Raw genomic sequence first — 16,717 nt, 5'->3', positions numbered from 1 at the left:
TGAAAGTAAGGCTTTTAACCCCCATTAAGTGGGGATATTTTACAGATTCACAAAGACGAGCAGCCCAGACACTTATAGGATACAAATTATTTGTAATATAAAATATAAAAATATGATGCTCTGATTTCTTTATCTCCATAACTTCACTACATCAGAAGTACTTCACTATGAAAAAAAGCACAGAAACTAAAATGTCTGCCTGTAAAACAGTACCTCTAGTTTTAGAAATAGTACCTTTTCGCCATAAGGACAAAAAATATATATATATCAAACATGCATTTGTACATATTTCAAAAATAATAAGACATTTAACCAACTTAGCAAAAGATACAAGATGTAACACATAAGTGGAGGTGGCCTGACTCATTTGAAATATTCAAAAATCTTCCAAATAACTTTACAGTAGATGTGCAAAAACCTATAAAAGGTTTTACTCTTGAGATTACTCTTTAAGATTAATAAATGACTACATCTGTAAACAAATGATACCAGCCTCTGTTTATAATAGCCTTTTCACAGCAAAAGGCTTTTTAAAATCTCTTTAAAAAAAATCAATCCACATTTTGTATTCACACAAACAAAACATGCTGAACAAACAAAATAATATACAATATTTATGATATAGATTTTTAGCTGTTTACAGCCTTAGCCAAGAGCAAGATAACGCTCCCTAAAAAAAACAAAAAAAATATTTATTTCTGGTCTTAATGGCCTAAACAGCAGCAAAGTAAATATGTTTTTATGTGGCCTGGCACATGAATTATTTAAATAAAACCAGCCGTAACCCACTGTTTGCAAAATGTAATTAGCAAAAATTCCATAATTTTTTTTTAGATACAGGTTATAGGAAACCGGGTCGATACAAAAACATTTATTTAACAAATCAATGTTTTTGAATGACTTTTTAAAGCTGCGTTTTAAATAAAAGCTTAAGCATTTTTATTTTATTCTATTTCTTACAGAATTCTATTCTATTCTATTTTATTTTATTTCACACTTTTAAATGAACCCTGGGTCAATCTAGACCCCAGGTTAATGGAATCCTGGGTTATCTTGCTTCACGTTTCACACTGCTCATAATTTACCCAGGGTAAAAAGTCTTTCCTGGGGGTTTATTAATAGGGTTGGATATTGAGGACTGGTTCCAACAATCGTGACCTTGATAAGGCACGCTTATTTCGATTTTCACTTATTGATTCCTGTGTGTGCAATTTAATGTAACCATTCAATCACAACAATACACGAAAGAGAACTAAATTCAGCACTTGCATGCTGTTTTCTGTGCTGCGCACACATCCAAACGCGAGCACGCTTGAACGGACAAATACACACAGAATTATGTCACAATAAACGCATATGTAACACTAACAGTATATTGGATCTGTGCATTCGGTCTTAAAGTGACAGAAGCCTAACACCGTGTTCTAACTACACGCAACGCGCAATAAAAGTTATGTTTTATTTCTATGCTAATCAGCCGCGACGGCGACGATTCTATTTCAGAAACAATTTCTATTTTTCTGTGATGTCGCGGCTGGAACAACAAACACAAAGTGTGGCAATGATAATCTCAGGGACTGTTTATGTGCTTTATGTAAACAGAGCCCGTCTACGGAGAGCCTGCCTGCCCACTCCCTATTAAGCCCTATTGTACCGAATTTTGGTTGTAGTACCACCAGAGTTCCACTGGGGGTGATCGCCATGAGTACAAAATTAATGGGAGTCAATGGGGCTAGACGGCTAAATTTGTCTCTTTCACCCGATTGCCGTTGAGAAATCTCAGATCTGATTGTAGATTTTGCAAGTTCAACATGGGTTTTAGGTCGAAAGTTGAATGAACGAGTACTTATGTAGTTTTGATTTCTTACAGGTTGAGTTGTTGTTGCCCATAATACGCTAGCATTCTGCTAATGACATTTTGAAAGACTTTTTAAAGCAAATAAGTGACTCTAAAAAATCTAACACCCAGCAATGTGTAATTTCTTTGCATCTCCTTTCGAATACAACATTCAAATTACTAGACAAAAAATTATATCCTGAGAAAAGTGGATTTTGAGGGGTATACTGCCATTGACCTCCATTCATTCTGCACTCGTCCTGTGAGCGCCCTCATATGGAATCAGAGTGGAACTGCAACCAGTTCAGAAGCCGGAAGTGTAGTGAGAGTGAAACTTCTCACCTTATTAGACATTCTCTGATGTAAAGCAACGCTATGCAGTTTTGTCAATTTTCGCTTTTTGCTCGCAGGTTTCTCTATAGAGCTCCCCCTACAGCTTCGGAGTAGATATTTGACAACACTGTCGTAAAAACTCGTTGGCGACTCTCCCCCCTCCCATCTTCTCCCGCTGGTCATGTGCATTTGTTTTCAAAGAAGCCGGCGAACGCACGGAGCCATGTCCACTGAGGTATGTATGATACACAGAAGGCTCGCATATAAATGTTTAGATAGTGTATGTGTGCAGTGCCGTAAAGCAATTCGTGAGACCTGATATCACGTGATACCGATAAGTTGCAAGGGTGGTTTTTCCGCTCACAGGCGCTAGGGGGAAGCGAGACGGCCACCATTCAACCCGAAAAAAGTAATATAACCATTCCAATGATTCTGAAGCTGTTCAGTTAAGGTAAATTAAGCTAAAAAACTCCATAGTTCCCCTTTAATGTTAAAACCATGCAATGTGACTTTGAATATCTAGTGCTCCCAGCTTTGTAGCTTTAAAAGCAACAATGGGTAATTCACCTCAGATCTTGTAATTAAACAAGAAGGTTCAAACTGTGAACAAACAAGTGTATTCTTTGACAAAGATTGTTTTAGTAACTCAGTAGCCTATGTATTTTTAATAATGTTTAAATGGTGTAATATTTGTGTATTTGATTATGTAGCCTACTTAAGATTGATCTCTGGTGCTGTGCACTTGCCGCGAGACTCCACCCACACGCTGTTCTGATTGGCTGTGGGTTTTGATTGGTTTTGATTGATTTTGACACATCTCGCAGTCGCGTCGCGTCTAGTGTGGACAGACAAATTATTTGTCGTTGGAATCTTATCGCATCGCGTCTGGTAAGGACACGGTGTAACACAACTGCTGCTGTATAATATAAACACATAGCTATATTATATAAACAAACTTTTATATTAGATGCGATGAATCGATTTGACAGCAGTCATTATTTTACATTTGATTACAATTTAAATAGTCATTTTTCTGTAGCCTACCTGAAATCTGTTCAGCGTTTTTTTTTGTGCTATTGCTAAATTGTTTATTTTTTCTTATCTTATTACTGATTGTTTACTTGTCTTTAATAATGTTTGAAATTTATATTAGTTAGTACTTGTTTTTCCTGTGGTATTTTTGTTAAACCATAAGGTAGGGACACACCAAACCAACGCCAAAGAACTAGCGCTGATGAAAGCCGACTGTGTTGTCGCCTGCATATATGGCGGGCAAAAAATCAGTGCTTGAACTCACCGAAAGGACCACAGGCGACTGACAACTAACACGCGTGTTCTGCGCTTGAGTGTAAAGGAGAAAACCGTCTATATAAGCAGAAATATTCATCTATATTCGAAAAGGGAGATCGAAACTAAGACTGCAGGTCCATAAAAAAGTAGCGCTTGCTAACCGTTTTGAAATCAATCAATCACTCGTGCAGATCACGTTCTTTATTACACTCAGCTCATGTTATTATGAAAATATTCACGCGGTAAGATGACGTAAAATTATATCAGCCTTCTGTCTGTGCGTCATGACTTCTGTGCTCGCTTTCTTTCATCACTTTTGCTCTTCTTCTCGTGCGCTGACACGTTCGCTAAAGGGCAATTCCGCGCAAAACTGTCACATCCATAACGCCAACTAAATACCATGGCATTGTGTTGGCGTTATGGATGTGACAGTTTTGCGTGGAATTGCCCTAAACTGAACAGCCAATCAGAGTTCTCTCTCTCACCGACGACTCAATGAAAAAACCCAGACGGCGTCCGACTAGAGCCAACGGTGTGGAACACACCGAAAAAACTAAGTCGGCCAACGCTCAAAAAACAGCCCGTCGTTGGTGTGTCCCTGGCTTATAGGCAAAAGTTCTGTTCAAGGTATTCAGCTGCAACAGAATGTTTTGCAAAAAGACACAGAATAAATAAGTTTGATATCGTAAGAATCAGAATCGATAAGCAGAATTGGAACCGCAAAAATGTAAATGATACCCAAACCTATTAACCAATGTTTCACTCCAATTGTCGCATTCTCTGTCACAATTCTACATTTTGACTAATTTGATTAACCCTGCTTAATTACAAGTGTAAAACTTTTCTTTGCCTGGGGTTAAAAGCTTGCTTTAGAGCCAAGATAATGTGGGGTTAAGCTTAATGTGAAAAGCCTTTTTAAATCACTTTCAGGGTAAATCTCTGAGCCAATTAATCACATTTTCAATTAACTGTCCCACAGTGTGCTTATATTTAGACTTATATGCATTACTGGTATTTGGACTTAACAATTATGCAATTAAGATGATAAGAAAATGAATCTATTATCATAATACTGAAAAACATTATTAAAGGATACTATGCATTTGGATATAACAATTTGGCCTAACGGAAACTGAACTGTAATAACCAAACAGCTCTGGCAAACATGTTGGTTTTACTATTCAATTAACTACTGACTCAAGATGTAAAAAAAAAAAAAAAAAAAAAAAGCCTACATTTTAAAATGTTTATTACTTTTCAGTAACTGTCACTGGTTTTGACTGACACTTTCTATGCTGGAAGCATCCAAAGTGCTGAGAGCGAAATGAAAAGTTCAACAAGTTTAAACAGCCAACAGCAGCAAGGAATTTTGTATCTGAAACAAAATGGTTTCTTACTATTATTTGTGGCCGAGCAGATGATGGCAGGTTACAATAGCGTGGTGTTACAAATGTCAGATTCCCCATCTGTATCAAGGTTTGTATGTTAACAAGAAAAACACAAGGCATCAAAATATTGCGATACTAACATATTGCAGAATCCCTGATTCCCACCATCTAGTGTCCTTTAATCTGTGACAACATTCCATATTTTGGGAAAGTGTTTGGTGTGAGAACAAGGACTCATCTGTACGTAGACTAAGGAAAATTTGCCTCTCCCCTGTTATCCAGTTGGTTTTGCATCTGTGTGATTTTAGCCAGAACCTCCAACTCCTCGTCCTGCCGCTCTGTCTTGTGGCTGACCAGTGAACGGTAAAAATGCACAGCGAAAATGATAAACACCAAGCCAAAGGGCACCATGATGGCGGTCGAGACGATTGCTGCGGCTTCCCCCGGGGTCATACTAGTATTATTCTTTTCCGGGGGAGGATCTATATTCTTCAGAGGAAGGAACTTCACCCAGCAGAGAAGAACCACCTCTGCAAGAAACAGAAGGGTGCCTATGACGGTGGAGAAGGCCCAGGCCAGCTCGATGTGACGGTGCATCCGCTCGTGTGGAGATTCCTTTATGGAGTTGAGGTTGTGGACGTTGCTCACGGCTTCCAGGTTGGGCAGGATACATGTGCTGATCATCAAGGCAAAGAGGTGGACGGCCACCAACACTGTTGTGCAGGCACTGAAAGCAATCAATAAGCCAGGAGGGTAATAGTGATCCTTCTCCAACTGCACTTCCACCATCGCTACCTGAAAACACATGAGTTGGTAACATAAGACCTCAACAAATGGTTTAAGCAAAAACTTCATTCAGTTTTGTTTGATTGATGCTTAGAACATTAAAAAAAATAAGTTGAAGATACAATAAAAAAAAAACACATTCAATAAACTTGTCAATTAAAACCAGGGACGCCAAGCCGTCTGGCAAAATCGGGGCCGTTTTTTGAGCGGCCGTTTTTTTCTGCAGGTTCAACATGTTGAATTGGCGTCAGGCCGTCGGTGAGAGAGAGAACTCTGATTGGCTGTTCAGTTTAGCGAATGTGTCAGTGCACGAGAATAAGAGCAAAAGTGAAAGCGAGCACAGAAGTCATGACGCACACACAGACAGAAGGCTGATCTAATTTGACCTCATCTTACCTGAGCAATCGAATGCACAAATATTTTCATAATAACATGAGCTGAGTGGAATAAAGAACTTGATCAGCATGATTGATTGATTGATTTCAAAATGGTAAATATGCTTTGTTTATGGTTTGTATATCTTAATTAGACGGTTATCTCCTTTACACTCAAGCGCAGAACACGTGTGTTAGTTGTCAGTCGCCTGTAGTCCTTTCAGTGTGTTCAAGCACTGATCTTTTTCTTCCGACGCAGCGACAACACAGTCGGCTTTCATCAGCGCTAGTTCTTTGGCGTCGGTTTGGTGTGTCCCAACCTTAATTTGAGAAAAACTTAATACATCAGACCATATGCACATCTTTGAAGTAACTTCATGTAATTATATTATAATGATAAATGTTCCTATAGTTATGAGTTTTTTTTTTACCAACTGTTTTACATGAATTGGCTATTGACAGATTTATTTCTGGCATAAGCTACATCAAGAAATAAGGATATAACCAAATCTTATTGTAGTACAGTACTAAATTAAATTACATGGCAGCGTTATTTTAGTATCATTGAGATACTATTATAGTTTTTATACATTTTTTTAATTATTTTAAAACCTTTTTTTAGTTAAGGTTTTAGTACGTTTGTGTGTTTTTGTCATTTGTATTAGTATTTTGTTTTAAATATTTATTTTTTATTTCTTATACAATATCTAACAATATCTGATAGCAAAAAAATAATAATATATAGTTTTTTTTTCATTAACAATAATGTTTTTCATGGTTTTAGTTAAGTATAATAACCTTGCTATCAGATATTGTTAGATTAAAACATTAATGCTTGTATGCAACGGTTTCAACGTGTCTGGATCTGGATTTGGCATGGCCGACACATTTTAATTTTGCAAATACGGCCTGGCTGGTTTTCACATGCTTCTGAAAACACCACAGACCACAAGTCCATGAATGAGGCCAGAAAGCAGCACAAGTTCACAGCCACAGATATGAAAATGTGTTTCCAAGTCAATAGCACCGATCTGTAAAGAGACAGACGTTTATGAACTGCAGTTTCCTCCAGCCACTCCTAGTACCTTCATTTCCTGTGCTGAGCGCTTATAAAGAGAATAAGCTCAAGCACAATAATCGCCCTCTGAAAAAATATTACACCTTTTGCCACTTTACACACACATTCCCGGCAAAACATTTCTGGTTCTCAGGTGGATCGAGGGTAGTTACGAGAACAAAATAAATGTGCTTATCAACTTTTAAAGGAGAAGAGACAATGCTTCCCATTTCTTTCGTCATTGTGACCAAAGGCTGTGTTGCATTCAAACTCTACAGATTTTCAGTGTAAATTAATCTGTGTGAACAAATTTTGTGTTGGGTCACCATTTCTATATAAGCACTAAGGCAAAACGTTGTTGTGTATTGTGAAAAACTCTAAATGCCATCTGGGAATAGCTGTATTCATCTAAAACACAAATGTCAATTTTTTATAAAAACAAATTTAATAGAATTTCAAGTCAAGCCAACTTTGTATAGTGCTTTGAACAAAACAACTTTACAGAAATTCATGGCGTAATGTTTATAATACCGCCTAATTGTCCACATTAAGCACAATTAGTTTAGCAGTCAATCGCTGAAGGGAATTTTGTGTAAAATGATTACAGAACTACTTCTACTTAGTATCCAGTTATATTTCACGTTTCATTTGTTTTTATCAGTTTTCTTAACACAACACTGTCAAAGGAAGCACATTTCCTGTTGCCATGATGTAATGTTCTGCAAGGGATCTTCCAGTAAACGGAAATCTGTCACAGTGAAGATATTGGGGCCCTTATAAATATTCACCGCAACTGCAGTTGTTGACTAAATAATAATGTTCACCGCAACTGCAGTTGTTGACTAAATACTAATGTTCACCGCAACTGCAGTTGTTGACTAAATACTATTGCTAAAACAGCTAGAACTTCTTTACAATCATAATTATTAATATGACGCCTCCTCTCAACATTCTAAGAAGTTTAATATTTTTTCTTCTTTTTTGATATTACTGGTGGTCAATACCAAGTTCTCTATGAAAGTCAAGACCTCTTTGTTTTACTGCAACAATTACTGTAATAATTTTGGTGTATAACGTTACCATGATTACCGAAAAATTACTGTGGTAAAAGCCTAAACAAATTAGTTAAGCCTGGCATGTCAATTGAATATAGGGGTGTTTTGATTATAAATTAATTGGTGTTTTAAATGAATCTATTAAATTAACTTTTAATTAATTAAATTAAATTAAATTTTCGAAGCAGCACTAAAAGAAAATTCTTTTCATGAACTTTCGTGTACTGTATGAACTCATGACAGCTTAAACGATCAAATAAATGAGAATGACTGAACGACGACGTTCGTTCAGGATGATGCTTCATAGATCGTCAGGTAAGTTAATCGATTGAGTGAATGATTCAATATCCCTAACACACACACACACACACACACACACACACGCACACACTGGCATACCGATGTAAAGTACAGAAAGGGCCACAGAATCGTTGAACGAGAATGAATCATTTTAGTCAACTGATTCAAAAGATTCGAATCAATGGAATGAATCGAAATCCCCACCACTGAGGGCACCACCAACTAACACTTTTGCGAGTTATGTCGAAGTAAGACTAACAAGGTAGTGTAAAAGGCTAAACTATCTACCCTCTGATTACGCTATATCCATGACAGGTGTCGTTTGCATATCAAAGTGATTGACATGTCACGCGTCATATTACAACGCTATAACTCCGAAAACCTTGTCAGGCTTCCGAGTAATGTACGTTTCTCCTTTACATACAAAGTGTTAAGTAATGACTTTTATTTACTCACCATAGCAAAGCCGGAGAGCAGGGCAGAGGTTCTGCTGGTCGCTTTAAGTTTAGCTCGACTCAAGTAAAGTTTTCTCCATGACAAAGCTTGAAGTGAGTGCTCGTTAGAACTCATTGCGCGCGTTTTGATGTTAGTTCAAAAGTTATGAAACTTTATGTTTTAAATAATCTGATATCGCCTTTGTATCTTCTTGGTTACCCTTCGTACGTTTCCCGGAGCCCTTCAACCCGATGTGATTTACTCAGATTGTAAGATGACTAACTCCAGTTACCCTGTTCTACAGCCTGCTCCACGAGAAACTACAAGTCGACCTACCCACAACACACCGTTGACGATCACTGCGCAGCTGACGGTTTGTGGGATGTGTAGTCCAAAACATTTTTCATGCTGTATTTGAACTGTCATGTCCTACAATTGATTTTATGTTGCTGCAGGGAGTATATACACACAGACACAGACAGGGGCGAACAAACACTGGCCAGTTGGCCATATTGATATAGTGTTGTTGGAGCTGGTCAATCTGGTAGCCAATCTTCACTGATTTTACATTCGATCAGTAAGAGCAGAGCGTGAAGGTAGAATTAGCAGAGCAATAGCACAGTTGTGCATACAATATTGCAATCCACACAACAAAATGGGAGACATATCGGAATTCAAAAGAGGACAAATTGTTGTTGTGTGTCTCACTGGCTCATCGACCAGGAAAGCAAGTCTTTGTGGTGTATTGAGAGATATGGTATCCAGGGTAATGTCAGTATACCAACACGTACAGTAGGACAAACCACATCCAACAGGAGTAACTGTCGACGCAAGTGGAAGCTGTCTGAAAGAGGAAGATATATTAACCAAACCTTTGGTTACTCATGCCGATGCCAAACAACATTTGTTTCATTGGTGCCAACAACATTTGAAAATGTATAGTTCTCTGATGAGTCCACCTTCACTGTCTTTCCCACATCTGTATTAGTTAAGGAGTGGAGACGCCCCAAAGAGGCTTAACACCTGGACCTCTTCTGCCCAGAGTGAAGTACAGGAGTGGATCAGTGATGGTTTGGGTTGCAATATCATGGCATTCCCATACTGTGCTTAATGGGTGCATCACTGTCAAGGACTACCGAACCATTCTGGAGAACCGTGTGCACCTAATGGTTCAAACATTGTACCCTGAAGGTGGTGCCGTGTATCAGCATGATAATGCAACAAATACACACAGCAAAACTTGTGACAGAATGGTTTGATGAACATGAAAGTGAAGTTGAACATCTCCCATAGTCTCTGCACAGTCACCAGATCTGAATATTATTGAAACACTTGGAGGTGTTTTGAAGGAGCAATTCAGAAAATGTTTTTCTCCACCAGCACCACATAGTGACCTGGCCACTGATCTTGAAGAGGAATGGCTCAAAATCCCTCTGGCCACTTGAAATGAGTGTCCCAAGATAAAAAAATAAAATTAAAAAAAAGTTTAAAACCCTTATTAGATTTCTTATACCCAATGTCTATTTTGTTTTTCTAACAGGTGCAGAATCTGAACATGGCATTAGGAATCTGTATGATGAATAATTAAGGTAATCTCTCTTCCTCAACTTTTTATTTTAATTTTTTATGTTTTTACCACTGATTATGAAGTACACAGCAAAATATAGCAGCTTTACTGCATGCTGTTGTGTGTAAGATACTAAAATGAGGTTTTATGTCTCATCTGCTTTTAAAATGTACAATTTGGCATTATATCCACGGTGGTATTTGTAGTAAGACCATCATAAGATGCACCGATAGCCCTTTTTCCAGAAGTCCAATACAGATACTTTCATTTTTGGTACTTGCCGATACTGAGTGCTGATACCTGTAAATTCATTGCATTTGTAATTTTTAAAAACTTTGGGTAGAGTAACCAAAAGAATATGAGTCAAATTAGACGGCTTAATTCGTTTAGCAAATAGATATTTCCTTCAGTTATTTTCACATTTTAAAAAGGCCTAATTATGTATTTTAGGAATTTCTGTTATTTTCACGTTCACTGGCCAGTGGTTAAAATTTTTAGATAGCCTACCACTGAAAAATCTACATTTTCAGGAACATAAATTTAATAAAGTCATCAAATGTAAAATAAGAATTATCCAAATATCTTCAGTCTCTCCCCTCCTCAAAAATGGTTTAGTACGATTGTTATGAATTATTTCAGCAGTCAGTGACAGACAGCAGAGTGGCCCAATAAAATGGCAAGTCCCACCCCAGCTAGTGAACAGAACCAAGCAGAGTTGAGGCTGTTCCGAGAACAGTTGAAGTTAAAAGTAAAGTTGGAAGTGAGACTGGCTGAAAATCTGGGTACCACCAGTAACGTCATGAGGTCAGGAGAACTAGGCCTACTAAATCAGTCTGTCAAACTGTTCTTTATCAAGACAGGTTAGTGCAGTCAGTTCATGGATGTAAATGTGATGGGATGCCTAGCCCCCCTGATCATTTCGCTGGCCGATACTTTAGCGCGAATGGGACACCTAACAAGAGCCGCCGCCCACGTATACGTCTTCTATACCGGCGCGCACCGCCCGAACGATTACGCGCTCAAAGTCCCCGTCTTTTTGCACCATTACGTAGTTGTTATATGCAAAATATTATGCAGTAGCATATTGTCTTCATCAAAATGAAATTTAAGCAGTTTTATTTTAAATTTGACTGCGTTCTTTCATTTCTGAAATTTGAATGTTTACCTCACCTGTTAGAAACGACTGACTGGAAATACATTTGAATAGCTATTGCTAGTAGGCCTCTAGTCGTGCATACATCTTGCAGAATGTTAATTATTTTAACAAAATAAGAGGGGTCATACAAAATGCATGTTATTTTTTAGTACTGTCCTGAATAAGATATTTTACAGAAAATATATAGTCCACAAGACCAAAAATAATTACCCTGTTGAAAGTTTACATACCCTTGATTCTTAATACTGTGTGTTGTTACCTGGATGTTCCACATTGGATTTTTTGTTGTTGTGATGGTTGTTCTTGAGTCCCTTGTTTGTCCTGAGCAGTTAATCTGCCCAATGTTCTTCAGAAAAATCCTTCAGGTCCTGCAAATTCTTTAGTTTTCCAGAATATTTAGCATATTTGAACCCTTTCCAGCAGTGACTATGATTTTGAGATCCATCTTTTCACACTAAGGAACAATTGAGGGACTCAAACACACAACTATTAAAAAAGGTTCAAACATTCACTGATGCTCCAGAAGGAAACACGATGCATTAAGAGCCGGGGGGTGAAAACTTTTTGAATTTGAAGGTAAATTGTACTTAATTTGTCTTCCGGGAAACATGTACGTATCTTCTGTTGCTTCCGAAGGGCAGTACTAATTATGATTAAAATTATATTTAAACAAAATAAGTCAAATTTGGACATCTTCATCATGTTCAAAAGTGTTCACCCCCCTCCCCCCGGCTCTTAATGCATCGTGTTTCCTTCTGGAGCATCACCTACAGCCTAACTTCAACCTATAGCTTCGGTAGCACATCCTGATATATTGTGGGGTGGGGTTTGCGCTTAACTGGTTTGGAGAAACAGTCATTGGAAAAAATATAAAACGTCAAATGTAGTATGCAAAAATAATGAAGCATTGTTTTAGCCAATAAATCTTGTATTTATAATTGAAATTTTTTGAGTTTGTATGATACCATAATTAACCCTATTTATTTTCACATGATTCATCCATTCAGTCTTTAGAATTTTAGTTTGGAGGGCGGAATTCAAGTATTCTAATTAAGGTTTTGATTAAATTACACAGAATAAGAAAACAAATGTTGTTGTGTAATTGGAATTTAGTTCAAGGTTGTTATAATTAACTAAAACTAAAACCATTAAAACATTTCTGTTACTTGAAATAAAATAAATGTTAAATAAAATAAAATAAATGTAAAATTATTTTCAACTAGTTGCCAAGGCAACATTTCTCATTTTCATTTAGTTTAACTTGAGGTACTAAAATAATGAAAACTATAAATAAAAGTGAATACAAACACTATTAACCTTTAAAAGTACAAATAATTACGACAAAAACGCATTACAAAATGACTAAAATGTAACCATTTTGCTGTGTGACAACTAGCCCCGACCTCCCCTAATGCCCGATGTTTCTGAATAGATGTAAGATGTTGAACAGGTTGTTCTGGTGTGTTCAGTCTTAACATTTGATGAATACAAGTTGTATTTTAGTTCAAACAACATCTACCATTTTAACATCAACATCTGCCATTCAGCAGAATGGGTTGCATGCGCTGATCCAAACCAAGCCCACTTCCTTAAATTAGACTTATTTGAGATTTCCTAAATGAAATAGAGGCCCTTAAATGTGATGCATTTGACCATTGTCATTCAAATGAGCACCCCACCATGTTTCACTGCTGTGTAAGACTTTCGTGCACTGATGGTTGCAGAAAGGCAAGCAACACAGCAACACATTAGACCGAAGCAATCAAACCCAAGTTAACCGATAACTTCCTGTATTTGTAAGAGGAAGACAACATCAGACCCTCTGAATCACTCGCAGAGCGAGACCTTGCTCTCGCATGGTAATGTCAGTAGTCCTTTTGTGTGCAGCAGTGCCGCCCCTCCCCCTCTCAATCTCCCACCCAGACCCACACAGTACAATGTGTGCTCTTTGTAGGCAAGCCTGTAACTGGACGCCAGGTGGTCTGTGATTGGCTGAGTCGGGGCCCTCTCTCCCCCGTCTTCTTTTTCTGGTGCATATGCATGAGATAGCAGGCTGGTGTGTGCCTGTGCAGCTGCTTGTTCTAGACAGGAAAAGAGAGGGAGAGAAACAGGAGCGAGACATTGGGGAAGGTTAGAGGAAGAGGAATAGAGAAAGGAAATCGGGTGAGGAGACGGAGGGCGGCTGTGATTGGGGGGGGTTGTGGTAGCCATGTCTATTTTCTGTTTGTCTGGCTGGCTATGAGATCAGGCAGCCATGGCCATGTCACTGAGCGCCGACGATGAGGATTACGACTCGGACACAGCCGAACAGGTCAGCACACTCTCTCTCTTTCTCCACATACACACAAACAATTAGCTGCCTTCTCAGGTTCCCTTCCTCGTAGCACCATGCCCACATTTGAAACAAGGCATGTTTTTTTCTCCACTTCCTTGTACTTTCTTCACCTTCCCTACCATCTTTCTTCTCTTTCCCTGAAACACTTAGGAATAGGACAGTGTAGGACTGTGTAGTAATAAGACTGGAGAGGTTTCCATGCGACAGGAAAGAAAACATACAATAGAGAAGAGTGGTATCACCACTGAGCCGCTGTCTTATTGTTTGTCTCCATTGAGCTTCAGCTATCAGTTTTGATTGGTTTCTTTGACACATGCATGCTTCCTTCAGAAAGACTTGCTTTAAGGAAAAAAGCATGTTCCTTTTCACTTTACCTTTGTGTTTGGATGTGGTTTTTACTGGTTTGTCTCGTTTGTTTGGTTGGGAGAACTGAAATGTTGTAGATAGTAGTACTTTTTGGGTTGTGATGTACTCTGACTTTCACACATGTGTAGGGTTTTTAGGGAGTGAAACCTGTATTAAAGGAAGACTAAAGTTCCTCTAAGCAGCAGCATGACTGGACATGTGTTGCCCTTAAGTTCCCTTCCCATGATGCATTTCTGCTTAAACTGTTTTCTAGGAAATGGAACATCATGCTTGGTTTGTTGTTTTCAAGTGCAGACAAAATCAAGACTAGGAAACTGTTTTTGTTTTGCACCCATTTGAAAGGTTAAAAAAGAATTAGGTACACATAGGTGAACATAACATGCTGATTTGTGCAACAGTCATATAGTCATAATCAGTATAGATAACAGTCATATAGAACACATAGACATACATATATTTTGGTGTGAGGTAGCATGCACATATATGGATATCACTGAACCAAGTAGGCCACGTGTGCTCACTAACAATGTGTGCATTTCAAATCTCTTAATCCCTGTTGTGATGTATAACTGGGTCTTGAATCTTTAAAACAGTTTCTTTGGCTGTTGAAGACTGGGGGAGGGGAGGAGCAAAGTGTGTGTTTTTGGGGGGACAATAGAGGGAGGGGGAGGCCTGGCTGCTCTTGGGCCCCCTGTCTGGGTTCATCTTGGGTAGTCTATAAGTCAAATATATTTGAGGGGAATTTCACGGACGAAAAACGTTTTTTTAGTGAAGTAATGTAGTAAGTACATTTCACTCAGAAGTCGCTTTCAAACCTAGCAACTTTCTGTCGGTCAACATAGTGAATCCACCAGACCAACTTGAACCCATTGCGAACCCAATTTTTCGGATTCATACGAAATTCCTGATCAAATGGATTCCTCTTGAAATGACTGAATTTCTTAGAAAATTGGCTAAACACCGGTAAATGTGTCCGCACCTTAAAGCTTTAATAGATTAGACTGATTTACACAAATTGCGCAGTGCTTTGATCCTCAAATATTTGTTTCTTCCACAGAGCACCTCAACAAAGTTCAACATGTTTTCATTGACTTGGTCATCACTATTGTGCAGAGGCGGTAGTTTTCTCTCTTCTGCAAGATCACTGGTTGCAATGAGGCCTTATGACTCATTGTGTCCTTTGACTTGTGACATGGCATGGGCATTATACATTTCCAAGAATTAGACATAAACTCTCACCCATGCCTATAAACATATTCACACACACTGTAATTACGCTTCCATTGGTGTGTACATGGGATGATGTGTGGTTGATCTCATCTACAACATGAATGAGTATTTTTGGTGAATAGCGTGTTTGTTTGTGATGCATTCTAGTCACATTGTGTGACCAAACTTCATTTCCTATCATTCTTTGTGGCAGCACATGTATTAAATAAAATCACCTTGTAAAATCACAGTGTAATTATTATTTCCAAACTCATAAATGGGATCTTCCCATGAGGGCTTGAATGCCACCGCAACAGATGATGCATGTGGATTTTCCTGAATGGAGAATAATTATGGGTGGACTTAGTTTGGAAAAAACATGTCTAGGTGAATTGCATGCAGACAGGAATGAAGAGCCTTAAGGAGGAAACAAGATGTCCTTAGGTATAGACCATTTTGACAGAATGATTCCTTCAAGGCCCAATTGCAGATCATAGATTGAAGACTATTGATTGGTGGAATAGTATGACCAGCCTTCAGAAGACAATAAAAGGAATGAGGCTCCTCAGAAAGTACAGTCTGTGCTATTTGTTTATTCATGTATTTTGCTGGACTCAGAGGTATCTATGTAGATAGATCTAAAGTTCACATCTATTGATGTTTCAACGTATAATGGAAGAGTAACTGGAGAACATCTGAATGAGCTGGTGTCTAATCTAGGATCAGCTTCATCAGCCCAAACAGTCATTTGTTTGAGGTAGAGATTACGTCTTAGATCCTCATACATGTGTATCCATTGGACAGCTGATGAATACTGCTTGCGATAGAGCATTCTTTTTGAAATGACTATCTTTCATATTGGGTTCCACACTCGGACAGCAGGAATAGAGGTCACAGCTGTGATGTATCACTCCGAAGCACAAAAACACTGTTGTGCTCTATAGTAAGCATTCTTATAGACTGCAGTCTGTCCCGCTCTGCAGTTCCCTGAATCTGTTGTGATGAAACATAGTGCCAGGGAATTGTTGTGTTCTAGTTGTTTTGTTGTGAAGGAAATGGTGTTGTATGGAAGAAAACAGGGTTTTGCAAAGGCAGGAATACCTCTACGGCAGTATTTGCTTTCAATTTCTAAAACATCCCATTGATCTTGACTGTGTTTCAGTTTTACAGTGCTTCTATTTAGTCCCTCAGAGGAAATATCTCAGAGGAAATATCTCAGATGAAATGCA

The 16,717-nt window shown here is 38.3% G+C and overlaps 2 protein-coding genes across 5 annotated transcripts in view; one reads left to right on the top strand and one right to left on the bottom strand.

Moving 5' to 3' along the window:
• Positions 1-5,005: 5,005 nt before the first annotated feature.
• orai1a (ORAI calcium release-activated calcium modulator 1a) lies at positions 5,006-9,344 on the bottom strand. 3 transcript variants are annotated; one of them, XM_079896771.1, is made up of 3 exons: positions 9,088-9,163; positions 8,877-9,037; positions 5,006-5,643 (listed from the first exon to the last, which is right to left on the bottom strand). In XM_079896771.1, the coding sequence occupies exons 2-3, from the start codon at positions 8,988-8,990 to the stop codon at positions 5,098-5,100; spliced, it is 660 nt and encodes a 219-aa protein (XP_079752897.1). In that variant the 5' UTR covers positions 8,991-9,037; positions 9,088-9,163; the 3' UTR covers positions 5,006-5,097. The 3 variants fall into 3 exon arrangements, with proteins under 3 accessions (XP_079752897.1, XP_079752898.1, XP_079752899.1); XM_079896772.1 differs by lacking the exons at positions 8,877-9,037; positions 9,088-9,163 and adding an exon at positions 9,192-9,344; XM_079896773.1 differs by lacking the exons at positions 8,877-9,037; positions 9,088-9,163 and adding an exon at positions 9,203-9,280.
• kdm2ba (lysine (K)-specific demethylase 2Ba) overlaps positions 9,149-16,717 on the top strand; it is a 16,148-nt gene continuing 8,579 nt past the window's right edge. The window contains exons 1-2 of one of the 2 annotated variants that reach the window (XM_079896766.1): positions 9,149-9,228; positions 10,396-10,444. Coding sequence is in view for 1 of the 2 variants with exons in the window: in XM_079896765.1 (XP_079752891.1) it covers positions 13,833-13,889 (57 nt within the window). In the remaining variant the exon portion in view is untranslated. Of the gene's footprint in view, positions 9,229-10,395; positions 10,445-13,613; positions 13,890-16,717 lie in introns of those variants that run through there. The other variant, XM_079896765.1, reaches the window with a different exon arrangement.

The sequence above is a fragment of the Squalius cephalus genome (assembly GCF_949319135.1).
Source record: "Squalius cephalus genome assembly, chromosome: 16".
In the NCBI taxonomy this organism is placed as follows: domain Eukaryota; kingdom Metazoa; phylum Chordata; class Actinopteri; order Cypriniformes; family Leuciscidae; genus Squalius; species Squalius cephalus.
Note: the sequence above shows the minus strand (reverse complement) of the source record. Positions and strands in the feature narration are given on the sequence as shown.